The sequence below is a fragment of the Bubalus bubalis genome, chromosome 8, assembly GCF_019923935.1.
Source record: "Bubalus bubalis isolate 160015118507 breed Murrah chromosome 8, NDDB_SH_1, whole genome shotgun sequence".
NCBI lineage: Eukaryota > Metazoa > Chordata > Mammalia > Artiodactyla > Bovidae > Bubalus > Bubalus bubalis.
In genome coordinates this window covers 7375275-7403052 of record NC_059164.1, presented here as the reverse complement: position 1 = coordinate 7403052, position 27778 = coordinate 7375275, and the positions used below count along the sequence as shown (strand labels likewise).

Genomic DNA, 27778 nt, shown 5'->3' with positions numbered 1-27778 from the left:
AAACGGGCTTGACTGGGTTCACCTGTGTGCTTTAGAAATGGCTGGAGACAACTTGTTTCCAGGTGTCATATTTACCAGGTTCTAACTTAACAGAAGGAAAGTTATGACCAACCTAGATAGTATATTGAAAAGCAGAGATATTACTTTGCCAACAAAGGTCCGTCTAGTCAAGGCTATGGTTTTTCCTGTGGTCATGTATGGATGTGAGAGTTGGACTATGAAGAAAGCTGAGCGCTGAAGAATTGATGCTTTTGAACTGTGGTATTGGAGAAGACTCTTGAGAGTCCCTTGGACTGCAAGATCCAACCAGTCCATCCTAAAGGAGATCAGTCCTGCGTGTTCATTGGAAGGACTGATGCTAAAGCTGAAACTCCAATACTTTGGCCACCTCAGGTGAAGAGTTGACTCACTGGAAAAGACCCTGATGCTGGGAGGGATTGGGGGCAGGAGAAGAACGGGATGACAGAGGATGAGATGGCTGGATGGCATCACCAACTCGATGGACATGAGTTTGAGTGAACTCCGGGAGTTGGTGATGGACAGGGAGGCCTGGCGTGCTGCGATTCATGGGGTCACAAAGAGTCGTACACGACTGAGCTACTGAACTGAACTGAACAGATTGTTTAGTCTTTGGTGTTTGGTTTTCTGGCTCAAGTGCGGCCTGTTGGAAAGAAAAGGACTTCATCTCGCAGGGAGAGCAGGCCACTGCGTGCACTCCCCAGAGGCCTGGGGCCCCCCGGGGGGGGGGGTGTGCCTCCCAGGTCCCCTAGTGACAGGACTGGCAGGACCGCCTGCGCTGGCTGGAGGCCTGGAGGCAGTTCCGCTGCCTCAGCCGGTGGCTCTGAATGAATGAGTCATTTCCTCCCGCCCTCCCGGGCGCTACTAGGACCAGGCGAGTCCCAAAGTGAATCCGGGCCAGAGAGACCCAGTGGACCACCTTTGGCCAGTGGGGCCCACTCTCATCCCTAGCCCAGCGCTAGCTCCACACCGGTAACTCTGGCACTCGCCCCAGACAATCCGCCTGCCCCACGCTTGCACTCGGGGTGGGTGCCCGCAGATACCCCGGCTCCGGCCGGAGCGGTGACCTCGGGGGGTCACCTCTGTCCCCCAAGTCTCTGCTGTCAGGAGGGGAAGAAGCCGCAGGGAGGTGTCGTGGGCGGGACGAGTGGCTTAATGAGTAAGCGGTTGGTCTCCGGTCACTCGCCGTCGCCCGCTGCTCAGCAGGAAACCCGCCGGGGATGGGGCGGGGGCGCCGGGATGGGAGGAGCTGCGGGCCAGCGGGCGGGGACCCCCGGGAGGCCTGACTCCACCAGCTCCCCAGTACCTCCCGGCACAGGTCGGGCAGTCTCTGCGCGGGGAGCCTCCGTGGTCGGAGTCCAGTTTTCGGGAATCACCCTGCCGGTAAGGCGACTCGGTGCGAGGACGCGGGGCCATCGGCAGGGAGGGTGCGCGGGTAAGATGTGCCGGGAGAGCGCACGGGGAGCGAGTGCGCGGAGCGAGCGCGGGGAGGGCAGGCTCCGAGGGTGTGCGGGGAGGATGCCCCGGGAGGAGGTGCGGGGAGATCGTGCGAGGAGGACGTGACAGGAGGGTGTGCGGGGAGGGCGCGCGCAGAGGAAGTGCGGGGAGGATGTTCCGGGAGGGTGTGCTGAGAGAGCGCGCGCGGAGGACGTGACAGGAGGGTGTGCGGGGAGGATGCTCCGGGAGGATGTGCGGGGAGGACGTGACGGGAAAGTGTGCGGGGAGGATGTGCGGGAGGGAGGGCGCTCATGTTCGCCTCCGCCGCTCGGGTGTCGGGGCTCCGCCAAGATGCTGGGTCCACCTGGTGCATGAGATGCGCAGTCCAAACCGAACGAGATCGGTCCCGGGACACCTGGAGCGTCCCCTTCTCGCGAGGGGAGAGTGGAAATGACGTTTTGGAGAAAGACTGTTACCAGACCTTCAGAGTTAAAATGAACCCAAGTGTGTGCGTTGAGTCAACAGATTAAGTGTCACAGCGTAAAATACTGGCGTCAAGGTGTCCGGCAGGTCAAAAGAGAAAACTTCACAGTTAAAGTACCTGACAAATATGATTTGCACCGGGGAGCGGGTCTGTTTGCCGCCTTTGAAAGCGGCCGGTTGCTTTTAAGACGGGCGTGTGGGGGCGCCTCCCCAGCTCTGGGGTCTGGGCGTGTCCAGGTAAGTCAGAGTCCCCGCCCGCAGCCTTCTCCTACCCGCTGTTTCCCAGCCCTGGCCGTCTTGCGCTTTCCTCGCCAGAGGTCGGCTCTGCCCTGGGCAGTTCCCGGCTGATGGTGACTTGCAGAAACCCCCTCTGAAATCCAGGCTGGAATGGGGCCATATCCTGTTAGCTGGCTCCAGGCGTAGAGACTCTGCGCTCTGAACTCTTCGGCTGTTTTCCGTCCTCCCGGCTGCCTCTCCGTCCCCTTGCCCTGGTCTCCCTTCGCACGTCTTACCCCCTTCCTGTGTTTCCGGGTCAGAGACCTTTGATTCCATTCATTGGCTGTGACCCTGGCTTTTAAAAGATTTGCACTTTCCCTGAATAGAAAGAACTGTCGCCTAGTGGGTTTCCCACCCTGCCAACCCCTCCCAGGACTGTCTTGCCTTTCACTCGGGCTGCCTGACTCTTAGCAGAGGGCCCCCTCTCCTACTTCTGGGTCAATTTCACCCCACTCCCCCGGCCCCACGTTTCCGAGGCCAAACTGACCTTTTAGCTGTCTTTCTACATTCGCTTGAAGACTGCAGACTAATTCAAACAGGTTTATCAGACATGAATTATGTTTTTTATTCCAGTACTCTCAACCCTGGTAGGCATTGAAGTAGCACTTTAGTTGAAACAAAGTAGTTATTCTTTACATTGGCTTTTGTCCAAGTGAACTTTCTTGTTGTCCTAAAATTAATACAAATTCATTGTTGTTTTTTTTTTAAACAGAACAAATATACAACAAGAAAGGGAAACTTTTAGTTCTGCTTCCTAAAGATAAAGGGCTTCCCTCATAGCTCAGTCAGTAAAGAATGCAATGCAGGAGACGTGGGTTCGATCCCTGGGTTGGGAATATCCTCTGGAGAAGGAAATGGCAATCCACTCCAGTACTCTTGCCTGGAGAATTCCCATGGACAGAGGAGCCTGGTGGGCTACAGTCCATGGGGCCACAAGAGTCGGACATGACTTAGTGACTAAACCATGAAAGATAAACCCTGAACATCTTTCTGGTCTCCCCTCCCTCCTTCCTCTCATATACACACACATTTGCTTTTGAAATATGTTCATTCAAAAAATATATATAAACATTTACACACTAATCTATATGCCCAAAGTAATCTGCCTGTCTGCATTGGATTAAATAGGTTAAAACTAAAATAAAACAGAACAACAACAAACACAAAACAAGAAAATCAAAACCAGCTGCCAGCTGGAGGGCTTTTTAATTTTGCAAGTTGGATCTAGCAGAGCTAGAGTGAGGACCCAGTTAAGGAAGTGGCGCTGGTGGTTTAGTCGCTAAGTTGTGTCTGACTCTTGCGACCCCGTGGACTTGTAGTCCACCAGGCCCCTCTGTCCATGGGATTCTCCAGGCAAGAATACTGGAGTGGGTTGCTATTTCTTTCTCCAGGGGATCTTCCTGACCCAGGAATAGAACCCAGATCTCCTGCACTGCAGGCAGAGTCTTTACCAACTGAGCTCTGAGGGAAGCCCTTGTAAGGAAGGGGTGGGGTCAAACTAGGTTACATCCTGTCTCACAGAAGAACAACAGGCAGTGGAGAAATGGAAACACTCTCTGGTCAGCCCTCAGTTAGGAACCAGAGTGTGAATTTCAGAACCTTTGCATTCTCTGCACTGATGGTTGGCAAGAAGGTGACTGATGGCCTCCTGTATCTCATGTGGAAATGTTGCCAAGCTCTTGGCTCCCAGTCCACCAATGCTGAATAGAAAGATGGAGAGACAGTTTGGAGGAAATAGAAGTGACTTTATTCTGTTTGCTGGGCAAGGGGGAGAACACAGCAGGCTAGCACCTCAAGTACTATGCCCCACTTCTAGCAGAACCTAGAGACTTTATAGCCTGGGTCTCGTCGTCTAGGGTAGATGATAAGGCTCAGAGTGATGAAGGTCTCGCCTTCTTGCATTTTTTCAAAATAGTCACAGCTGGCGACAGGCTGCCTGGTAATTGGGTCCGTTTGTCTCTGGGTTATGAGCTTCCCTGGTGGCTCAGCTGGTAAAGAATCTGCCTGCAATGAGGGAGACCTGGGTTCAATTCCTGGGTTGGGAAGACCCCTTGTAGAAACGGAAAGGCTACCCACTCCAGTATTCTGGCCTGGAGAATTCCATGGACTATATATTCCAGTCAGTCAGTCATTCAGTTCAGTCACTCACTCATGTCTGACTCTTTGTGACCCCACGGACTGCAGCACACCAGGCCTCCCTGTCCATCACCAACTCCCAGAGTTTACTGAAACTCATGTCCATTGAGTCGGTGATGCCATCCAACCATCTCATCCTCTGTCATTCCCTTCTCCTCCTGCCCTCAATCTTTCCCAGCATAAGGGTCTTTTCCAACCAGTCAGTTATTTGCATCAGCTGGCCAAAATATTGGAGTTTTCAGCTTCAGCATCAGTCCTTCCAATGAATATTCAGGACTGATCTCCTTTAGGACCGACTGGTTTGATCTCCTTGCAGTCCAAGGGACTCTCAAGAGTCTTCTCCAACACCACAGTTCAAAAGCATCAATTCATTGGTGCTCAGCTTTCCTTATAGTCCAACTTTCACATCCATACATGACCACTGGGAAAACCATAGCTTTGACTAGATGGACCTTTGTTGGCAAAGTAATGTGTCTGCTTTTTAATATGCTGCCTAGATTGGTCATAACTTTCCTTCCAAGGAGCAAGCATCTTCTAATTTCATGACTGCAGTGATTTTGGAGCCCAAGAAAATAAAGTCTCTCATTGTTTCCCCATCTATTTGCCATGAAGTGATGGCACCTAATGTCATGATCTTAGTTTTTTGAATGTTGAGTTTTAAGCCAACTTTTTCACTTGGTTTTTTCACTTTCATCAAGAGGCTCTTTAGTTCTTTGATTTCTTCCATAAGGGTGGATTCATCCACATATCTGAGGTTATTGATTTTCTCCCAGCAATCTTGATTCCAGCTTGTGCTTCATCCAACCCAGCATTTCTCATGATGTCTTCTGCATATGTTAAACAAGCAGGTGACAATATACAGCCTTGACAGACTCCTTTACCAATTTGGAACCAGTCTGTTGTTCCACGTCCAGTTCTAACTGTTGCTTCCGGACCTGCATACAGATTTCTCAGGAGGCTGGTCAGGTGGTCTGGTATTCCCGTCTCTAAGGCTTTGGCATAGTCAATAAAGTAGAAGTAGATGTTTTTTTCTGGAATTCTCTTGCTTTTTCGATAATCCAACTGATGTTGGCAATTTGATTTGTGGTTCCTCTGCCTTTTCTAAATCCAGCTTGAACATCTGGAAGTTCACGGTTCAGGTACTGTTGAAGCCTGGCTTGGAGAATTTTGAGCATTACTTTACTAGCATGCTGCTGCTGCTGCTGCTGCTAAGTCACTTCAGTCGTGTCTGACTCTGTGTGACCCCATAGATGGCAGCCCACCAGGCTCCCCTGTCCCTGGGATTCTCCAGGCAAGAACACTGGAGTAGGTTGCCATTTCCTTCTCCAATGCATGAAAGTGAAAAATGAATGTGAAGTCTCTCAGTCGTGTCCAACTATTTGCGGCCCCATGGACTGCAGCCCACCAGGCTCCTCTGTCCATGGGATTTTCCAGGCAAGAGTACTGGGGTGGGGTGCCATCGTGTGGTAGTTTGAGCATTCTTTGGCATTGCCCTTCTTTGGGATTGGAATGAAAACTGACCTTTTCCATTCCTGTGGCCACTGCTGAGTTGTCCAAATTTGCTGGCGTATTGAGTGCAGCACTTTTCACAGCATCATCTTTTTAGGATTTGAAATAGCTCAACTGGAATTCCATCACCTTCACTAGCTTTGTGCCCATCTTTGCATGAAATGTACCCTTGGTATCTCTAATTTTCTTGAAGAGATCTCTAGACTTTCCCATTCTGTTGTTTTCCTCTATTTCTTTGCATTGATCACTGAGGAAGGCTTTCTTATCTCTCCTTGCTGTTCTTTGGAACTCTGCATTTAAATGGGTATATCTTTCCTTTTTTCCTTTGCCTTTGCTTGTCTTCTTTTCATGGCTATTTGTAAGGCCTCCTCAGACAGCCATTTTGCTTTTTTGCATTTCTTTTTCTTGGGAATGGTCATGATCCCTGCCTCCTGTACAATGTCACGAACCTCCATCCATAGTTCATCAGGCACTCTGTCTATCAGATCTAGTCCCTTAAATCTATTTCTCACTTCCACTGTATATTCATAAGGGGTTTGATTTAGGTTGTACCTGAATGGTCTAGTGGTTTTCCCTACTTTCTTCAATTTAAGTCTGAATTTGGTAATAAGGAGTTCATGATCTGAACCACAGTCAGCTTCCAGTCTTGTTTTTGCTGACTGTATAGAGCTTCTCCATCATTGTCTGGAAAGAATATAATCAATCTGATTTCAGTATTGACCATCTGGTGAACATCCATGTGTAGAGTTATGTCTTGTGTTGTTGGAAGAGGGTGTTTGCTATGACCAGTGCGTTCTTTTGGCAAAACTCTGTTAGCCTTTGCCCGGCTTCATTCTGTACTCCAAGGCCAAATTTTCCTGTACTCCAGATGTTTCTTGACTTCCTACTGTGTAGTCCATGGGGTCAGAAAGAGTTGGACAGAACTGAGAGACTTTCACTTTCAATTTATTGGCCTGCAACCCTCTTTCTGCAATGCAGGAAGCTACAAGGGTTGATGTATTGCATGGGAGCGCGGGGAATGTAAGCACCTGGTGCAGGCCGTAGTTTATGGAGTTAAGGGTGACAGGTTGGCTTTGTGAAGTAGAAATCTTGTTACAGGCAGCACAGATTCTCTGCAGTTAAAGTAGAGCCAGGAGTGATTAACTCTTTCGGCACCCTGCTTCCTCTCTAGCCTGTTCACTGCTCCCTTTACTTTCCTTGTTCTCAGGGGAGAAAAACTTCCTATCTATTTTTGCTGCAATAGAAACAAAGAGTAGTTCTCAGCAATTAATGATTTTAAAAAGAACAAAGAGTGAGGGAACCAGCAACCCTTTTCAGGCACGAGAAGTCACTGTAGCAAAGACCAGAAAGCATCATAAAGACCCCAGTTCTGTTCCAGAGGTAAAGATCATCCTGGTGAACATTCTTGAGCTGTTTTGCCCAAACCCACTCAAGGGCTCAACCACCAGATGAGCCTCAGGAATAGTGATGCTGACCTGTGCTGACCCCCGAGATGTTCTCAACAGGTGCCTAGATCTTGTCAACCTAAAGCGGATTTAGGAAGGGGGCCCCTTCCAGGGCCCGAGAGTGGGCTCTTTTCTAGAACTCAGAAATGAATTGTGCGAGGAGATGTGCATGCTGACAGAGCAAGAGACTTTCTTTATTGGGAAGGGGCGCTTGGGCGGAGAGCAGCAGGGTAAGGGAGGGAACCCAGGAGAGCTACTCTGCTGGATGGCTCCTAGTCTCGGGTTTTATGGTGATGGGATTAGTTTCCGGGGTGTCTTTGGCCAGTCATTCTGACTCAGAGTCCTTCCTGGTGGTGCACGCCTTGCTCAGCCAAGATGGATTCCAATGAGAAGGATTCTGGGAGGTGGGTGGGAGATGTGGGGTCGCCTTTGATCTTTCCTGAATTCTTCTGGTGGGTGGTGTTTGTTCTTTGTACCTTACCAGGACCTCCTGTCATAAAATAACTCTTGGCAGATGGTTACTGAGGTGCCTGGCCAGCAGGGGCAGTTTCCGTCTGTTTCTCCTAACAGTGACTTTGCCTTTTAGTGCTAAACTCTCTGCTCTTCGGGCAAGATTGCTGCTGCTTTTGCACATACACAGGATGCTTGAGTGTGTTATCCACTGGGCAAGGGCACCTAGGACTCCACTCTACAGGGAAGGTCACACTTGCCCTTTGGTGAACACACATGCACCCTTGGCTTAGGACATTCCATTCTGCTACTGGGGGAGACAGCGCTTTGAGGGCTAACTCCCTGTCTCTTTGCTTGTTACCAGTAGTAAACGCTCCTGCTTTAACCAAAGGCTCCTGGTGTGTTCAGAGGTTCCGCACCCCTGGCATTGGGTCCATTGAGTCTCCTAGCAGTCGGCAAAGAGTCGACATTACTGAGACAACGACAATCAGGAACCCTCCTGATTCTATTCTTGGAGACTGCAAATTAAAAATACAGGTTACCAAGAGAACAGACAGATTTGAATTTATATGTGTATGGGAGAATTCAGAGAAAAATGCAATCTTAGGAGGTGGTTAGAATCCGGGGCTTATATACCATCTTAATGGAAGTGGGGAGAGACAGAGAGGCACTTGGGAGAGAAAATGCCTTCTTAGAAGAGGATGGGGCAGGAAGGGCACTTACGCAAACACCGAGGACCTTGGAGAGAGAAGTGGTCACTTGAGAGAGATGAGCAATAAGACAGGACAATATCTGTTTGGGTTTTTTCAGAGAAGAGGAGATTAGTTTTTTCTAGGAGGGGTAGTGACACATTTGGAAAGTCCCAAGGTTCAAGCATGTAAGGGCTTTCAGGACCTCAAAGTCTTGAGAACAGAATAGTTGTTAGGTAAAAACGGCTTATTCTGGAGCCCTTTGTGTGGATTTCATATGAAAGCCTCTGACTGTCATTCACTGCGTCCAAGATTTCAGAGCCCCCAGTCACCTCCAGGATGGGGTCACGTTGGTAGTGACACCTGGCTGCCCTTGCGCCTGGTCTTGGGCCAGCGCCCAAGTCACCCCTCTCCACCCCGAGCCCGCTGAGCTGCTTGGCTCTGCATCCTCCACATGTCTCATGGGTTCAGGTCTCCTTGCTGTGAATACTGTTTGTCCTGTCCTCTCTTTGCTGCATCTTTCCTGGCTATTTCTAGGAATCTGGGATCATTAAGAAACAACTCAAAAAAAAAAAAAAAAAAGAAAAGAACTCGTTCCTCACGTTGAACTAGAGAAGTCTGTGCCTTTACCTGGCTCTCCCTAGGCCAACAGGCATTGGAGTTCACGTTCACACGTGTTTACTACACTGGACTCAGAGTCCTGCATTTTGTCCTCTCTCTACAGATCACACACAACACGTGCTGATACGAACCTTAACAGGTACACCTGTTGGTGATTTTACTTGAATGACTAATGAGTGCAATTCTTAGCACCTTCTGCTATCTTACAGATAAATAGGAAGGCATTGTAGTTGTTCAGTTGCTGAGTCGTGTCCAACTCTTTGTGACCCCATGGACTGCAGCACACCAGACTTCATCATCTCCCGGAGTTTGCTCAAGCTCATGTTCACTTAGTTGGTGATGGTATCCAACTATCTCATCCTCTGTCACCCCCTTCTCCTGCCTTCAGTTTTTCCCAGCATCAGGGTCTTTTCTATGAGTCCGCTCTTCGAATCAGGTGACCAAAGTATTGGAGTATAGCTTTATCATCAGTCCTTCCAATGAATATTCAGGGTTGATTTCCTTTAGGATTGACTTGCTTGATCTCTTGACTGTCCAAGGGACTCTGAAGAGTCTTCTCCAACACCACAGTTGGGAAGCATCAGTTCTTCGGCACTCAGCCTGTTTTATGGTTCAGCTCACATTTGTACATGACTACTGGAAAAACCATAGCTTTGACTATATGGACTTTTGTCAGCAAAGTGATGTCTCTGCTATTTAATATGCTGTTTAGGTTTGTCATAGCTTTCCTTCCAAGAAGGAAGCATCTTTTAATTCCATGGCTGCAGTCACTGTCCACAGTGATTTTGGAGCCCAAGAAGATAATCAGGCTTTAGCATAGTGAGTGAAGCAGAAGTAGATGTTTTTTCTGGAATTCTCTTGCTTTTTCTATGACCCAATGAATGTTGGCAATTTGATCTCTCTTCCTCTACCACTTCTAAATCCATCTTGTACATCTGGAAGTTCTCCATTTACGTACTGCTGAAGCCTAGCTTGAAGGGTTTTGAGCATTACCTTGCTAGCATGTGAAATGAACACAATTGTATGGTAGTTTGAACCTTCTTTGGCTTTGCCCTTCTTTGGGATGAAAGCTGCTGACCTTTTCCAGTCCCATGGTCACGTCTGGGTTTTCCAAATTTGCTGGCATATTGAGTGCAGAACTTTAACAGCATCATCTTTTAGAATTTTAAATAGCTCATCTAGAATTCTATCACCTCCACTAGCTTTGTTTGTAGTAATGTTTCCTAAGGCCCACTTGACTTCACACACCAGGATGTCTGGCTCTAGGTGAGCGACCACACTATCATGGTTATCTGGGCCATTAAAACCTTTTTTGTATTGTTCTGTGTATTCTTGCCACCTCTTAATATCTTTTGCTTCTGTTAGGTCCTTGCCATTTCTGTCCTTTATTGAGCCCATCTTTGGATGAAATATTCCCTTGGTATCTCCAATTTTCTTGAGATCTATAGTCTTTCCCATTCTATTGTTTTCCTCTACTTTGCATTGTTCACTTAAGGGCTTCTTATCTCTCCTCTCCGGAACTCTGCATTCAGATGGGTATAGCTTTCCCTTCCTCCCTTGCCTTTTGCTTCTGAGTTACTAAAAAGGTGAAGTAAAAGTATGAGGCAAGCGCCTGAATTCCCCCTGACATTTCCGCTCCGGCCACAGCTGTATTGGGTGAATAGGGGTGGGCAGCACCGGGTGGCACCTTTTGTGGGTGGACAGCACTGTGGTGCTGATTCAGTGCTGGGGTTTGTGCAAGTTAGAGTTTCTCTGCCACAGAGGAAATGAAGTGGGTGTCACACAAGTATTGACCTGGGGTGATGCCCAGGCTGAACGTCAGTTGTACAACATCAAGGGTGTGTCCTTAGGAAATACATAAGCATATTGTCTGTTGGAGGAAACAGGTGCATGATAGCATTAATTCAGTGACGCAAAGGAAAAAGCAGTTGTCAAAAATGTTCCCTAAATTCTCTGAATGAGCTTGCCTATGATGACTTCTAGTTACACTGCACAAGGACTTCCCTGGTGACTCAGATGGTAAAGACTCCCTACAATGCAGGAGATGTGGGTTCTATCCCTGGGTTGGGAAGATCCCCTGGAGAAGGAAATGGCAACCCACTGCAGTATTCTTGCCTGGAAAATCCCATGGGCAGAGGAGCCTGGCAGGCTACAGTCCATAGTGTTGCAGAGTCGGACAGGACTGCGAGACTTAAACTTCCAGCGCTCTTTAAGTTGTGACCTGAGTTGAACCAACTGCAGTGGACCCTGGTGGGCTCCCTCTGTCTTTGCCTGCATTAAAGCCCAGGGGGACAGATTTTGGCCTCGATGGTGAAGGACCTATTTTCTGATTCCTTTGATGGCTGGAAAAAAATAATGCATCTTCTTGACAAAAAATAAAACAACACCACACAACTTAAAAGTTGGGAATTCAGTTTTGTTTGATGGACTTACTAAGGACTTAGGTCTGGGGAACAGCCTTTCAGGTAGCTGTGAGGAATGCTCCAAAGAGATAAGAGTGGACCCAGGATATATAGGAGTTCTGCTGAGAGCAAAACAAAAGCCAGATGTTTAAGTTGAACATCAGAAGATTACAGCCAATCGCAGAAATCAGACATCTCAAGTTAATGATCTCAGCGCTTTTCTATGTGTGGGAGGATGAAGAGGCCGGGCTCCTTGAAATCATTCATCTGATGTTCATCTTAACCACCTAGGGCCAACGTCTTGTTTTTCTCCATCCTGAGTTTCCTGGGGTGCACCATGGGGATGGCTGCCTCGGCTGAGGACTTGATGGAGGCAACATTGTTTACAGCAGTGGCTGGTGACATCCTTTTACCCACAAGCTTCACATACACATTAAACGATTTATTTATTTGGCTGCACCAGGTCTTAGCTGCAGCCTGTGGGATGGAGATCCCCAACCAGGGCCCCTGCGTGGGGAGCTCGAAGTCTTTGCCACTGGACCACTGGGGAAGTTCCCTATACCTTTTTATTAACTTGAAAATTTCTTCTGAAATTCCACCTTCGCATGGTTTTGTGAGGGTTATTCTTAAGCATCACCAGGGTCTCCTTTTACAGAAGTGGGGCACTCACCTTGTTGGTGGCCTGCAGAATAAGGGTGAATCTGAGTGAGCAACCAGTCTGCCCGTGACAGAGGTGTGGCTCTTGGACCCCGTCTGTTCCAGCTGGTCTGAGGGCAAGTGAATTGAGAGGGGAGGGACTTCCTTCACCCCCTCCCCATCTCTGACCTTTCAGTGGGTGAGTGGGGAAGCCATATCATTTATCCTCCACGCCCAGCTCCTTCTGAGAGTGACATACGGCTCTGGTGGTTGTACCAGGATTCCTTAGGCAAATGTGCATGCATGCTCACTCCACCTGAACATCTTAAGATATTTAGTGAGGAAGTTACCAGTTACAACATTGCAAAGGCTGTAATCTTCTCTGCACAAAGTTGGTTAAATAAAGCTTTCTTGTCAGCAAGGCCAGGACCTGGCCCCAGGAGGAGTTGTCTTGGGGGTGGGGAGCTCACAGCCTGGAGGGGAACACCCGTCAGGCACTAAACTGAGTCTAGGAAGCCTACCACACTTCAGGAAGGAGCTGAGGTCCAGGGCGGCAGAGGGCAAGGATAAGACAGAGAAAATGCATTCTCTGCTTCAGAGGGAAGCAAAGAACTGGGCTAGAGAGTAACACTAGCAAGTTCAGACAGGATGCCTTCTCTGTGGCTAAGTTTCAATTCCTGGAAAATAGGGATGGATTCTCCCTGAGGACCCCTGGGGTACCCTCTGAACTCTGATTCAGCTGCCGCCCTGTGGGAAGGCGCCTCTCACCCTTCCTCTTTCCCATACCCACCTCCCCCATACCACCCCCAGAGGAAGAGCTGGCAGACCAGAGGGGGCAGATTGCAGGAGGAGGTGACTGACTCTCCATGACCCTCGGCCCGACTTCATCTCTCAGGGGACAGTGAGGGCCAATAAGGAAGGCTGTGGGCTGGTGCTCCGGAAGACGTGTCTGCACTTACTACAGACAATGAGATGGATCCCAGAGGGGCGGTAGCTGCTGCCTGCAGGGTGCACATGACGAGAGTGGCATTTCCTGGATGCCAGACTTCTTCAGAAACTGGGCTGTCTGCATCTCATTTCATCCATCTGCCTGCTGGATGCTGTAAAGGCAAACTATGCCCTTAAGAGTTTGATCACTGAGCACAATTCTGATTTGTTTTCTCCGCACCATCAAGCAGTTCTCCACACCAGCTCCTACACCATCAGGGAGTCCTACAGTTGGACTCAGTTCTGACACTGTCTACCTGGGGACAGTGTCAGACTCCACAGGCTAGGGGCTCAGTCCAACAAGACTGTCCGCCTTCCCCAACCCCAAGCCCTGCACTCCCATCACAAGTCTGGGTTGTCACCTGGCTATGGATGGGAGGTTCCCAACAACCACCCTGCCCTGCCCAACTTGGGTACAATCAATTTGTGATGGACTCAGGCTGCTGGGCTTCCCAGGTGGCACCAGGTTTAAAGAACCCGCCTGCCAATGCAGAAGACATAAAAGACACAGATTCGATCCCTGGGTCAGGAAAATCCTCTGTAGGAGGGCACAGCAACACGCTCCAGTATTGCCTGGAAAATTCCATGGGCAGAGGAACCTAGCGGGCTACAGTCCATAGGGTTGCAAAGAGTCAGAAATGACTGAAGTGACTTAGCATGCATACATGCACAGGATGGCAATTCCTGAGAAGTGTCCTATAAATGCTAAGGGAGGATGAAGTCCAGGTGAGGAGAGACAAGGCAACTCTCCAGAAAAATCTGTGCCCCAGACCCAATTATGATAATATTCTTTGGTCTTCAGCATTTTCTAAAAATGGTCAAAATTTAACTGTGTAACAGCAGCCATCGATCCTTTTCTCCAAAAGGAGACCTTCTGGGTTTTCGCTTGGTGGGTTTGGTTTTCTGATAAGTGGCTGGTGGGGTTCCAGGTTGAGAGCCTGAACTGGGGGTGCTGGGGGTGGCTCCATGCAGAATCCACTCACCATGTTCACCTCTGGCAGATCCTCAGGCTCAGCTCTGCAGTGTCAGTAAGATAACTCTGGTTACCTCTCATGGACTTCCCTTCTTCCTGCTCTGAGTTGGAGCAGGGCAGTGGGTTGATCCATACCTGCCCCAGGTCCTTCCCTTCCCTCCGTGGCAGGCTCTGGAGAGCTGCTGCCTTTGCTTGCTCCCTTCCTGCCCTGAGCTGGAGGAGAGTTAAGATTCTAGAAGGATGAGGCAGCCCGGTGTAGTCCGTTGGGTCAGGGCTGTCTTGCCCCGGGGATTGCATGAGACGCCAGCCCACACTCTGACTTTGGGTATATTTCCGCCAGCTCCTCTCTGAAATTAGCAGCCTCCCTGGTTGTATATACGTGCCTGCATGTGATGCAGAAATGTAGGGTTCCTCTCGAAGGCGCTGGCCCTCCACAGGTTAACGAGGCCTTGCTGACTGAGCGACAGTGGTTCCTATTGGGAGGATTAACTAGTGTTCAAATAATTAAACAAGGAGCCCACTGGACCGTGGTGGCTGTAATGCTGAGGCAGCCCGTGTCAGCAAACTGAAATCTAAGCGATAAATGCCTCAAGGATGCAAATTCAAAACAGTACGAACAACCATCACACAGCCGTCTGGGCCTCTTGCTGCGGCTGTCGGTCACCTACTCGCTTTGCTCCCACCTTCTCTCTGTAGGTCGCTCCCCAGCTCCCTGGGTGACCACTGTCTGCGATCTCTGTGCCCTCAGATGAACTCCTAAAATGTTCACTATTACCTTCTCACAGACTCTGCCGTCTTCTCCTAGGGTCCTGCCTCAGCTGAGGGAATGGCCTCCACCGCGGCTGAAACTGAGAAGCTGGAAGATCACAAGTAAGGTGACCTGCGTGCTGCCTGGCCTAGGCTGGTGGGGATGACCTCAAGCCCACAGGAGCTGAGGCGTGTGGACACCTTGGTTCTTGGGTCTGAGGCCAAGCGGGGTCTGGGGGACTGAACGCTGGGTTGGCTAGCAGTTGAGCTGGCTGAGAACGCCTGGCACCTGGTGCCGGGCACAGCTTGTAGCCTTGGGGTGTTTGTCCCTCAAGGATTGAAGCGCTCAGACCTGTGTCCAGTGGGGTTTCCTTACTCCTGGACACTTTGTTGTTGTTGTTTTTTTGCGAGCTAAGTTTTATTTGGGGCAAAAAGAGGACTGCAGCCTGGAAGGCAGCCTCAGATAGCTCTGAGAGGCCACTCCAAAGAGGCCATTGGGGAAGGTCAATACATAAGATTTCGGGGAAGGGGGAGCTCAGTGCAATCCAACGATTACCTTACAAGAGGCTTTCTCCTCTTGGACACTTTCTGAGTCACAGTCCCTGCTGCCCTCCCAGCTCTCTTGGTTCTGACTTTCAAACACTTTCCTTATTTCTTTGCAGTTGTTCATTATCCACTGTATGATTCACATGGCCACTCTTTTATGTATATGAGTGCATTGCTGGTATTGATGAAAAAAAATTAATAGTCAATATGGAAAAAAAAAGGAAAATTATATTCCAGTTAGCCTGAGAATTATAACCCAGGAGATGGCTTTTCAAAAAGCTCTAAGGACTGTTTTGCCCAAAAGAGGTCAACGGTTTTGAGACAAAGTGTAGTAACATCAAATGATGTATTACTGGGGCTTCTCAGGTGGCGCTTGTGGTAAAGAATCCACCTGCCAATGCAGGAGATGTCTGAAACGGGTTCAGTCTCTGGGTCGGGAAGATCCCCTGGAGAAGGGCATGGCAACCTCCTCTGGTACTCTTGCCTGGAGAATCCCATGGTCAGAGGAGCCTGGCAGGCTACAGTCCATAGGGTCACAAAGAGCCACGACTTAAGAGACTTAGCGTGCCTGCATGCACGCACACACGACATATTACTGACAGTTTACACAATCCAGATACACGTCCACAGAGCAGTGAGTCATGGGTTGTCATGACCCCTCACAAGATTAAGAAGGAAGATGACAGCTAAAAAATTTATGGCGTTTGGATTCCACTTGCTTGACTTAGTATGAATAGAATGCTAGATTTGTAATTTATGTATCAATGGCACCCCACTCCAGTAATCTTGCCTGGAAAATCCCATGGACAGAGGAGCCTGTTGGGCTGCAGTCCATGGGGTCGCTTAGAGTCGGACACGACTGAGCGACTTCACTTTCACTTTTCACTTTCATGCACTGGAGAAGGAAATGGCAACCCACTCTGGTGTTCTTGCCTGGAGAATCCCAGGGACGGGGGAGCCTGGTGGGCTGCCGTCTATGGGGTCGCACAGAGTCGCACAGACACGACTGAAGTGACTTAGCAGCAGCAGCATTCACTCAAAACTTTGATATAGTTCTGAGTATTTTGGCATCGGTATTACTGCTAAATGTCTAGAAAGTTTGTTACCTTGGTGATTTAAAAAAAATTTAAATGAGGCTTGAAAGTTCTAATTCAATTTTGAGAATATGAAGAAATACTATGTTATAAAAAAAAATCTAGGAAACATGTTATACAGTATTGTTAACTAAAGTAGAGATTTTGTTTAAATCTAACAATATCTTATGCTAGTGTCCATTGTTTTCATCCCTTATTCAAGATTCATGTGTTCAGTTGCACTGAGCAGCTTCAGCTGCATGCAACAAATTCTGGTAAATTCTCTTTTCATTTTTATTCTGTTACAAATATTTTCTAATTTTCCTTTTTATGGTTTCTAAGATACACACTTCATTTAAAATGGACATTTAATTTCCAAATACATAGGATTTTTAAAGTATCTTTGCTATTAACTTCTCATTAAATGCTTTCTTCTCTGCAATCAGCCCCTGTGTTTCTTTAGTCTCCTAACTTTATTGAGACTTCCAATGGCTAAGTCAAAGATCTCTGTCGGTAAATGTCACATTGCACTTGAAAATGTGGGTTATTTTGAAATATCTTTTGATACTAATTTCTAACATAATTCCACAGTAATAAGAGAACAGATTCTGTATGATTTCAATACTTTTAGACCTAAAGGCCATCCAGTAAGAGAGGAGGAACCCACCAAGTTAACCTAGGAGTACTGGACAGAGGTAATTGGCCACGAGCTCAGCAATTAGTTTGACTTTTGAAACTTAAAAATGACTGAGCCCAAGGAAGAAATACTTCTGGTTTATAAGCAAAAGTGTGAGCAGTTATTAAAGTAATTAGCTTACAGGCCTGGTCTGGCATCTTGAGTCAGCTGTCTACTTCAGATATCATAATTTTCTTGTCCTGGTCTGGCGGTATTAATCTTAATCGAAGTCTAAGGAGGCCTAATAGAGTCCCTTCCAAAACTCCTTTATCTGATGTCTTTCCCACATGTATAATCCCCTGGTTGCAGGCCATGGTACATGTGATCTTCGTTCAAAGATAGATTACTGTAATAAGCTTCAGAAACAAACTGTACAATAATGTAGCATAGCAACAAGGAGTCATCTGAGAAATGCATCCTAGGCAGTAAATACAGACCTCAATTAGTAATTATTAGATAATTAATTTTATTACCTGATAAAGCTGATGAGAAGGGAAGAGTTTCCAGTTTCTGGAGAGATCAGGTAGAAAAGATAACTGTCTCAATTCTACTTACTAATGTGTAATTTACCAAATTTCTGTTATTAGCTTGAGGGGAAGAGTTTCCCTGTGTCTGGAAAACAGGTCCAGTGGTTAGGACTCTGAGCCTCCAGTGAAGGGGTCACGTGTTCAATCCCTGGTTGGGAAACTAAGGTCCCATAAGCTGCTGAGCAAGGCAAAAAACAAAATGAGCAACTCCCCCCATCAAAAAAGTAAATAAATAAAAACCACCGACCAGGAATTGAATCCAAGTCCTGGTAGTGAAAGTGCCAAGTCCTAACCACTGGACTGCCAGGGAATTACCAGAAAGTTCTTGCTATGGAATCTTTTTGAAGATGAAGCAGTCTATAAATGACAAATGACTTAAAAAGGCAAGGTTAAAGGTCTGATTACATTGTATTTGGTAAAGAAACTTGGCTATTTCTGTGACATACAAAATTTTAAAATAATAACTACAATTATGATTGTAAACATTATCAGGATGTACCAGATTCTAAGGAGTGGCATATAATTTCTAGAACATGTATATTAGTAATACTTAACCCACACAATGTAACCTAAGAATATTTACCACGACAATGCTGCCCATGTAATTTAACATACCAAATAAGCCTCATGAGTTTAATTTTACTCTCTCTGAGATGCTTCAGGGGTCCTTTCTGAAGAATCCCAAAGTCAACTTCAGGGAGAATTTGGCAAGTTTGTCAAAATAGTAAAAAAGTTTTAAAACACTTGGTCAAATAGGACCTTAGGTCACTGTGGAACAATACTTAATTCACTTAACCAAAGTGAGAGCACGATCTTTCAAAAGCAAATACAGCTCACCTGAAAGGCAAAGACGTACAATCCAGTAGGGAAAACGGCTCATTATTCCAAGAGAACTTTATTTTTTTAAACATTAAAAAAATATGTATTCATTTTTCACTTATTTAACTGCATTGCATCTTAGTTGTGGCATGTTGGGAGCTAGTTCCCTGATCAGTGATTGAACCAGGACCCCCTACATTGGGAGCGCAGCGTCTTAGCCACTGGACCACCGGAACGTCCCTCCAAGAAAACTTTATTCTCTTAGCACAGAGAGAAAACCAAGCTTCAGTTTCGTATCAATTACTCTTAGTAACAAAATATATTTAATTGAATTCAGTCCTACCTCACTATACATAAAACTCTTTTCTCAGGATTCCCTTCTTCTAAGAAGGGCTCCTTGGTTCTCTTCTTGGAGGTTCCTCAGGAGGTCCTCTGGAGCCTCACACAGGTTGGTCACCTGCTCACGTCCTAATCCCACATGGACACCTGCCCTTTCCTTCCTTCCCTGCAGAGTCTTTGGCCCATTTTCAATTTTGGGGGCTGCCCCAGGAATGGCACTTGCAGAGATTACTTTACTTGAAATAGTAGGGTCCTGAGTGCTTCCAATCATTGACAGCCAAACACAACCTGTGCCCACTGTCCTCTCCCTGACCTCTGCCCCCAAGTTGAGGACCCTGGGGGCTGATGGAGTGGGGATAGTGTGAAATAAAGGCTGGAGAAGGGGACCTGGGCACCAGGTGAGGTGGACACACAGCAGTGACCCCTCCTTTGGTTTCAGAGTCCCTTCCTCATCTGCCAGCCCCTTTTTTAGAAAATGTTTATTTGTATTTATTTGGCTGTGCTGAATCTTAGTTGCAGCACGTGAGATCTGTCTTAGTTGGTGCATGCAGGATCTCATTACCTGACCAGGGATTGAAACCCAGGCCCTCTGCATTGGGAGCATGGAGTCTTAGCCACTTGCTCACCAGGGAAGTCTCTCTGCCAGTTTCTTGAGCATGCGACCCTAGACATCTGGGCCAGTTTGTCCAATAGCCATGTTTTTCCCTCCCTGCTGATAAACCCCTGGAATCAGAAGTCAGGTTTCATTCCTTTTGCATCTCACCCATTTCTTTTACAGAGTAGGTACTCAACGAATATTTGTTAAACAAATAAAGTGACAGAATAAAGGAAGATAAAGTCAAGTTTGAAACTGTGTGTAGGCTAGAGGAACAGTTTTCCATTAATATGTCTTTTACTTATTATTTTAAAATCCTTTTAAAAAATGGAGTATAACCTTTAAAAAATTGAATCACTGTGGTAGACCTGACTCTGTTACAACACTGGGGGTCAATTAGGCCTCAGTAACAAAAGTAAGCCTGGGCTTGTTCTGTTTGCTATTATGTCTCCAGAATTACACCCTATTTCCTTCTCCTCTTCCTGGAATGAAAGAGGAAAGAAAGCTTTTGTATTTTGAAATAAGTGACAAAGTTGTTTGGTCACATCCTGTTTTGTCAGTTCCGATGCTTGCCTAGTAACGCTTCTGTTTGTAGCCTGTCTTGTGAACATCCTGAAGGAGGCCAAGAACAGTAATTCTAGTGCAACAATTACCTGTAAAGGAGCTTCAGATGCTGTGGTTGTGTTGCGACTTCAGAATTTCAGCTTGGCCTGGAGATTCAGAAGGCATTCAGGGAAAGCTTGGGATTTTCCCCCACTGGATTTGGTCCCCTGGAAAGAGACTCCCTGCCCCAGGAGAGTGGGCTTGGCTGGGACTGGTTGGGGTCCAGCACAGACTGTGGCTTGGGCAGGTGGCCTCTCCTGAGTAAGACTCTCGCATCTCTGCCCCAGGGCCGTCCTGTGAGCCAGCCATCAGCACCTCCCCTTTAGAAAAAGATCTGTCTCTCTTTAATATTTTGTTTGCGTCTTTAAAATTTTTTTTAATTTTTTTCACTTGATGATAATTTTTATTGACATGTCTTAACACAAAAAATAATGCATTTGCATTACAGAAAAATGGTTGCCTCTTTTTGTATTGCTTCTCGACACTGTTGGGCTGTGAATTAACTTGGATGTCATTCTAAGGAAATAGGAGGGAAATGTGAGAAGGGAAAGGAAGAAGAGATGAGATGTAGAAGACAGAGGAGCAAGCGCCTTTGGTCTAGAGCCTGGTCTAGAGTGAGGACCCATGGATGCCAGGAAAACAGGGGCTAGAGACAGCAGAGGAGGTGGCCTGGGTCAGTCGCATTGTAGTGTTTACAAATCCCAGGATGCTTAGACCTTCTCCTGTATGGTTTTTTCTCACAGTTAGATTGAGAAGGAAATGTGATCAGTGGGTTCTGAGCAGAAAGTCTGACTCAGAAGGAAGAAATAGAAGGTCCTAACTGCTGTGGACTGGGGCCCCGTGCTGCCTCCCTCTTTGCCCCTGGCACTGGGCAGCACACTTGTGTTTGGGATCTGGAAGGCACAGGTGTAGAAGGAGGTGTATCTAAGGCTGCAGAGGCAATCGAGACCTCAGCATCATGTTAAATAAGGTTTTATTGGAACACATCCATACCCATTTGCATGTTGTCTGTGGCCGCTTTGATGTGACAACAGCAGGGTTGAGAAGAGGTGATGGAGCGCATATGACCTTCAGGGGAAAAAGTATTTACCATTTGGTCTTTTATGGGAAATGTTTGCTGACCCCTACCGCCAGCTAGCAGTGTACCGTCCAAGAGAAATACAATGCGAACCACACAAAGTTTCAAGCAGCTGCAGAGAAAAATACAAAATGAAAAGATGTCTTTTCTCATCACTCTCTTTGGATGTTTGTACCAGCTAAGTGCTGGCTAATGACAAGGAAATGGAAAGGCATCAGATTGGAAAAGCCATCTCTGAGTGGGAGGATTATAGGCCATTTTTTTTACTTTTATTTCCATGCATATTTCCTGTGATAAGTATATTATTTTTAACACAAAGCCACATTTATATGTTGAGTGAGCTTGAGTTAGGTAGCAACTGGCTACACTCTATATAGAGTGAATTGGCATTTTGAGCTTTGTATACCATTCAGTGCTCTTGTGAGTTCTGTCTGATCACCCTCTAAAACCAGCCCTGGAAGTGAAGAGGGGGTGAAGGGGAGGAGTGGGGGGAACTCAGATGGAGCAGAAGCCTCTGTAGGTTGGGGTTGCCCCGCTGCTGGGTTCCACGTGCCTCGCCGGCACAGAGCGCCTCAGTGGTCCAGTTGGCCACTGGACGCTGGTTCTGTAAACTGTCTCCTTTCCTGTTTTGGGCAGTGACTTGGTGCAGCTTTGCAATCCCCACATAGCAGCAATGAAGGAAGACATCCTCTACCACTTCAGCCTCAGCACCAGCACGCACGATTTCCCAGCCATGTTTGGAGACGTGAAGGTAAAATGCTCAGGGCTTTCAGTTCTTGGAATTTGTCCTAAGATCGCTAATATTCTTAATGCTTCATTGAGAGACTAGAAAAGAGCAGACACTAAATCTTTTCTAGGGGACTGAGGGATAACGAGGAGGAGCAGTCACCTTGTCTGCTGTCTGTCATTTAAGATGCACATCGATTTGTTGAGCTGGTTCCTTCAATGACTTAACCTGCTGAATGCAGCTTCCAGGCTCCCCTCACCCTGAGCCTGAAGTGCCTGGGTCCAGAATTGTCCTCATAGAGGACTTTTAAAGTGGACTAAAGTTTAGGATTCTAAACTGAAACGGGCCGCTGACCCTAGATCCAGGGCTGCCTCATGGGATCATAAGGTCATGACCAGGTTATGTCCCACTGGCCGCCTGGTTCTTTCATGCTGTTTGTTTCAAACTGAGGGACGATTTTCCATTTTCATTCTTCCCTTAAATCTAACCTATAATTTTTTTCTAGGCTGTAAAAGTTTTCTTTTTTATGTTTAGAGACTAATAATTCTTTGATCATTGAGTCCCTAAGAGTGACTTATTTGTTTTTCTTTTCTGAGCTTTCTTGTTTTGCACTTTGCAGACCGCAGGTTCTGTGTCTCTGAGATTTACCTGCTCCGTCCACAGCTACGACTCCCCAAGCCCCCACTGGCCCCTGACTCTTTCTCAAATTGGCCATTGGGTTCCCTGCCGGCAGGTGAAAGAACGGTTAGAAGTCCATTTTATGGATAGGCTGCTTGCACACCGAGGGTCCTGCCCCACCTTATTCTGAACCCAGGCTCCCTCCAGATGGATGCCCACACAGCTGCTGCCCACACAAATGGATGGACCCCGGGCTGGCGTGGAGCCTGGATTTAATCTGTCCAGCGAGGGCAAGGCTGTCCTGCATTTTGTGCGTCTGATTGCTTCACACTGTTGGGTCCAATAGCAGTGAGCTGAGTCCATGAACCAGTGTTTCTTAAATCTGAAGGAATGCTGGAATCACCAGGGGGCCTCCACGGCACACAAATTACTGGCTCCCCATACAGAGCGGGTCCGGGGGGTAGGCCAGGGAAGGGACCTGCACTTCTAGCAAGTTCCAGGAGATGCTGCTGCAGTGGGGGGTCCCACTTCGAGGGCCCATGCTCCTCAGACGGGGTGCATTCCCTCTGCTGATGGGGTTCTGTTTTCTGTCTGCAGTTTGTGTGTGTTGGAGGAAGCCCTTCCCGGATGAAAACCTTCATCAAGTACGTGGCCATGGAGCTGGGCTTTGCCCACCCAGATGCTGACTATCCCAACATCTGTGAGGGCACTGACCGCTACGCCATGTTTAAAGTGGGCCCGGTGCTGTCGGTCAGCGTGAGTACCTGCCCTGGCGGGAGGCCGGGGCTCTCCGCCTGCCCTGCACACAGCCCGGCAGCGGGGACAGGGGTGAGGGGAGCCTGGAGCTGGGGCCTGCCTTCAGGACAGGCCAGGACACACGTGGAAACACATGTGCACGCCCACCCAGCTGTGTGCTCGTGGTGAGGACCCAGGTTGGAAACCAGGAGGACCTGCCTAGACCGGGGCCCCAGGGAGGGGCAGGACCAGGACCAGGTGGCCCCCGCCCTGGCCACCTCACAGGGACTTACATCACACATGTGTGATTCAGCAATGAGTGAACACAAATCTCTGGTGTTTCTCGTTTCCCGGTTCTGGTTTCCTTTGTAGGCAGGAACATTAAGCAAGTGCTGCCATAGAGTAAGGCTGCCCAGACGGTGCCCCTGCTCTGAGTAGCTGAGATGTTTGGCAGCTCCAACCACACTGCACACACCCAGGAATCAAGATGTGTTCAGATCCATGTGTTCCATGGATACTAATAATCCATGGAAGCACGTCCCACATGCCAGACTCCATGACAAACACATCCTCCAAGGACTGCTCCACCTTGGATCAGCTCCTGGTGGCCATGACTCCAGCAGACCTCTGGAGAAGGGCGATGGTTGGGGATGGAGAGGCAGCGGCCTTCATAGGGCGGAGCCACAGGCCGGCCACTGAGGATGGCTGCGGCAGAGCATGTGGAGAAAGGGGAAAATGTGTGCAGGGCTTCCCAGGCCAGAGGGGCTGCTCATTGCCTGGCAACCGCGGGCCTCTGGTCCTCAGCTGAGATCCGTTCTACTGGTTGTGGTGCATCAGGTGGGGTCATCCATGCAACAGCATCATGCAAACCCTCCCCACATAGTCATCATTTTTAACTACGTTTTGAAGTTCATCTTCTTTACGACCACTTAGCAATGCACCACAGGGCACACAGAGACTCCACCGGAGTGTGACGCTAGTGTTTCTCCCTGGTTCTAGCACGGGATGGGCGTCCCCTCCATCGCTATCATGCTGCATGAGCTCATCAAGCTGCTGTACCACGCTCGCTGCTCCGGCGTCACCCTCATCCGCATTGGCACTTCCGGTGGGATAGGTCAGTGTGCAGCGAGTGACCGGGACCTTGCTGGGGGTAAGGGGGGGCCTCGAGGGGACCCAGAGCTCCTACCTGGGCTGTGCCCAAGGACAGCTCAGCAGCAGCAGCAGGTGTGAAAACAAGTTTGTTTTGTTATTTATCTGTTTTTTTTTTGGTCCAACTACTTCTCCCAACCCATACCCCAGAAATAGCTGCAGAAAGCTTCCAGGCCACCCGCATGTGAAAACCCATTCTTTTGGGGTTATACTCTCATGCCTTCTTGTTTGCTTGATTCTCTCTTTTTATTCTTTCTACTCCCTCATTTCTCTGCCTTTCTCCTTCAATTTGCTCACTCCTTCCTATTCTTGCAAGGATGTGAAGTACCTTATGAGAAAACCTACAGGAAACTCAAAGGGGGAAGAAAGAGATGGAATACAAAATTAAGATAAGTGTTCTTAAATTGCCTAAAAGCCCTCAGTGCTCATCGTAATTTTTTTTTAACATCACAAAACGCTAAAACTTATGTTGAGTTTTAAGCCAAAGTCGTTGAAACAAACTTGTTTTATGTAAGTTGTCCTGCTTTCAGATGTCCCAACTCAGGGCAGGTTTTTCTGCTGAAAAATGGGTTCTGACAGTTCTCACTCCCATCAAGGAGCTGGGAGCTGCTGGGAGGCCTGGCCTCTGCATTGGTTTTTGACTGTCTAGGCCTGACTTCCCCTGGATTTATGGTAATTTGAAAATTTAGGTTTCCTTGCTGTGAATGGGGCTTCTGTAGGCCCTAAATCTTCTTGATACATAGTCTCATTTTCTTTCCACTACATAGACAGATTGATAGGTAGCATCCATGTTTGCAGATTGTCATTCAAAGTTTAACGGGGTTCTCAGAAAACACCCCAATGACTAGGGAGGGCCCTGCGCACTTAGCTGTGATACTTTCCAATGCGCAGGCTTTCCTTCATGCACGTGGCACCAGTATCGCCAGAAGCGCCGCCAAACTCTTCCTGAGTTACTGCTCTGCAGGGATTTTAAAACCAATAACCAGAGAATGAATTCTGGAGGGAGTAGGGTGGGTTTTGAGTCTCCCAAAATTGCTCCATAGAAATGGACAGATCAACTAAAGAGCTGGACCCCAAATCCTCAACAGCAAAGTGTGACATGGCATCCCCCCAAATCCCGAAATAGGAATAGTGGGTGGGTAGCACAGGCCCCCACTCAGGAGGAAGCATGAGAAACTCTGGGGTTCCTGGTGGATGTGAGAAGAGAATTCTGAAATAGCCAATGGGTATCCTGAGAGAGTGCAGGGTCTGAGGAAGAGCAGCTGACCCTAGAGGAGGGCTGCACCCTCCAATTTGAGGCCTGAAGCGGCTGGAAAATCCTGGGCACCATGAATTCATAAAAGCCACCATCTGAGGGTTCTTTCAGGTCCACACTTGGGGTGGGGAGACACTTGAGGAATGTCTGTTGAAGCAGCAAGGAAAGTCCAGATGGACACACAGTGGGGTGAGCAGAGCCAGAGCTTGAGGATTGGTCATATTTTTTAATGTTTCATGAAAGCAGCTGATATGGGGGTAAGGGCGTGGAGCCCTGGAACAGCTCTCATGGCTTCTTTCTCCTTAATGTCTAGGAAAACCAACATCCCATTAAAGCAAGTAGTGGTGAGAAATGCTAATGGTCAAATCTCAAGCAAAGTTATTAACAGTCCAAAGACGGAAGAGCAGAATAATGCTGGTACAAATGTGGAAACACCCAGGGAGGCCCAGAAAGCAGATCCTCACCAGGGGTCACTCCTGGAGGGAAGCCAGAACATCAGGGGCTGGTGGCCAGAGGAACCAGTTTTGGGGAGCCTGGAAATTCCTTACACTATTCTTGGCTACTTTTGTTTTACTCAAAACCTTAAATACTAAAACAACAACAACAAAAAAACTACAAAACAAGGACCAGCTGAACACTTGCTGGTAAAGGGAGCCCCAGAGAGTTCCAGCAGCAATTGTTAAGACGCTGCTCAGTGGGGTGCAGAGGCCCTTTTTTGCACTTTTTCGTATTTTCTGTATCCTCTACCCATTCGTTTCTTTTACCATCAGGAAAAATAAATCGAAAAGGGTTCCTTACCTATTTCTTTTTAGGGCCTGACTGACCTTTCTGTGTTCCTGTGCATGGACCAGGCCCTTCCCTGCCTGACCCCCGCCTTCCTTCCTTCAGGTCTGGAGCCCGGCTCGGTGGTCATCACCCGGCAGGCAGTGGACCCGTGCTTTAAGCCGGAGTTCGAGCAGATTGTCCTCGGGAAGCGAGAGGTCCGGAACACGGACCTGGACGAGCAGCTGGTGCAGGAGCTGGTGCGCTGCTCCGCGGAACTCGGCGAGTTCCCCACAGTCGTGGGCAACACCATGTGCACCCTGGACTTCTACGAGGGTGAGGGGCGCTCTGGGCTCCTGCTGGGGGTTTGCCGCCGACGTGCGCTTGGTTCGCATGATTTTCCACTTCCGGCCGGATGTTGGAGGGCAAGCAGGCCGGGCGGGCTCGAAACCACCTCTGAGTCTGGGGAGTGGGATGGGCGTGCAGTGGGTGTTTACTGCGTACCGAGTGCTCCACGGTTTTCCAGGGCAAGGCCGCCTGGACGGGGCGCTCTGCTCCTACACTGAAAAGGACAAGCAGGAGTACCTGCTGGCAGCCTACGCGGCAGGCATCCGCAACATCGAGATGGAGGCGTCGGTCTTTGCTGCCATGTGCAACGCCTGCGGCCTCCGAGGTGGGATCCCTAGGCCGCCACCCGCCCCCACCCCCCGACCCTGCTGAACCCCCTGCTTCTCACCCCTCTTCACCCAAGTCCTCCCCGGATTACCCGCCCACCCTGCCCCCAAGGCATGCCTCCGGCCGAGTGCATAGCACACCTCTGTGCTCTTCAGATTGACACGCGCTGCAAAGCAGGATCCGCAGTGTCTCTGCTGGGACTCAGGTGCCACTAAGGAACCAGAAAGATGAGAAAGCTACCCCTCTGCTCAGGGCGGGCTTCGCTGCCAACTGTCCAGTGAATCTGCCCCTCAGAGCTCCTGGGATTTCTGAGTTGTAGTTCCTGGCCTCAGCCCCCCAGGCCCAGCTCTGCTTCCAGAAATCCTGGCGTCCCTGTTGTCTCATCACCTGGCCTTTCAAGGCAGTACAGGGGCCCGAGCTAGTCCTGAGGTTCGCTGAGGGAATCTCTTTGGGACACAAAGGCAGCCGGAGCATGAGACAATGGGACAGGATGCTCTGCATTCCACACCTTCTTGTGAGGAGTGGAGGCTGGTCTCCCGGGATTAAGCTAGAAATCCCCGTTTGTGCTGACCTTGCGTTTGCTCCCTGCAGCGGCTGTGGTGTGCGTCACCCTCCTCAACCGCCTGGAAGGAGACCAGATCAGCAGCCCTCATGAGGTGCTGGTCGAGTACCAGCAGCGGCCCCAGCGGCTAGTAGGCCAGTTCATCAAGAAGCGCCTGATGCAGGCCTGATCCCCCAACATTTATCTAGGGGGCGTTTGTGGTTCCTGCAAATAAAATCATTGCCACAATC

General features: G+C 48.5%; 1 protein-coding gene across 9 annotated transcripts; it reads left to right on the top strand.

Moving 5' to 3' along the window:
* The first annotated feature begins 873 nt into the window (after positions 1 to 873).
* On the top strand, positions 874 to 27778 carry UPP1 (uridine phosphorylase 1). Of its 9 annotated transcripts, none has more exons than XM_006070140.4 (8): positions 874 to 990; positions 14868 to 14932; positions 21702 to 21816; positions 23008 to 23166; positions 24145 to 24259; positions 26438 to 26647; positions 26838 to 26984; positions 27578 to 27778. In XM_006070140.4, exons 2-8 carry the CDS (start codon positions 14889 to 14891, stop codon positions 27715 to 27717), a joined length of 930 nt encoding a protein of 309 aa, XP_006070202.4. In that variant the 5' UTR covers positions 874 to 990; positions 14868 to 14888; the 3' UTR covers positions 27718 to 27778. The 9 variants fall into 9 exon arrangements, with proteins under 9 accessions (XP_006070202.4, XP_006070203.4, XP_025146600.3 ...); XM_006070141.4 differs by lacking the exon at positions 874 to 990 and adding an exon at positions 1020 to 1043; XM_006070139.4 differs by lacking the exon at positions 874 to 990 and adding an exon at positions 1240 to 1401.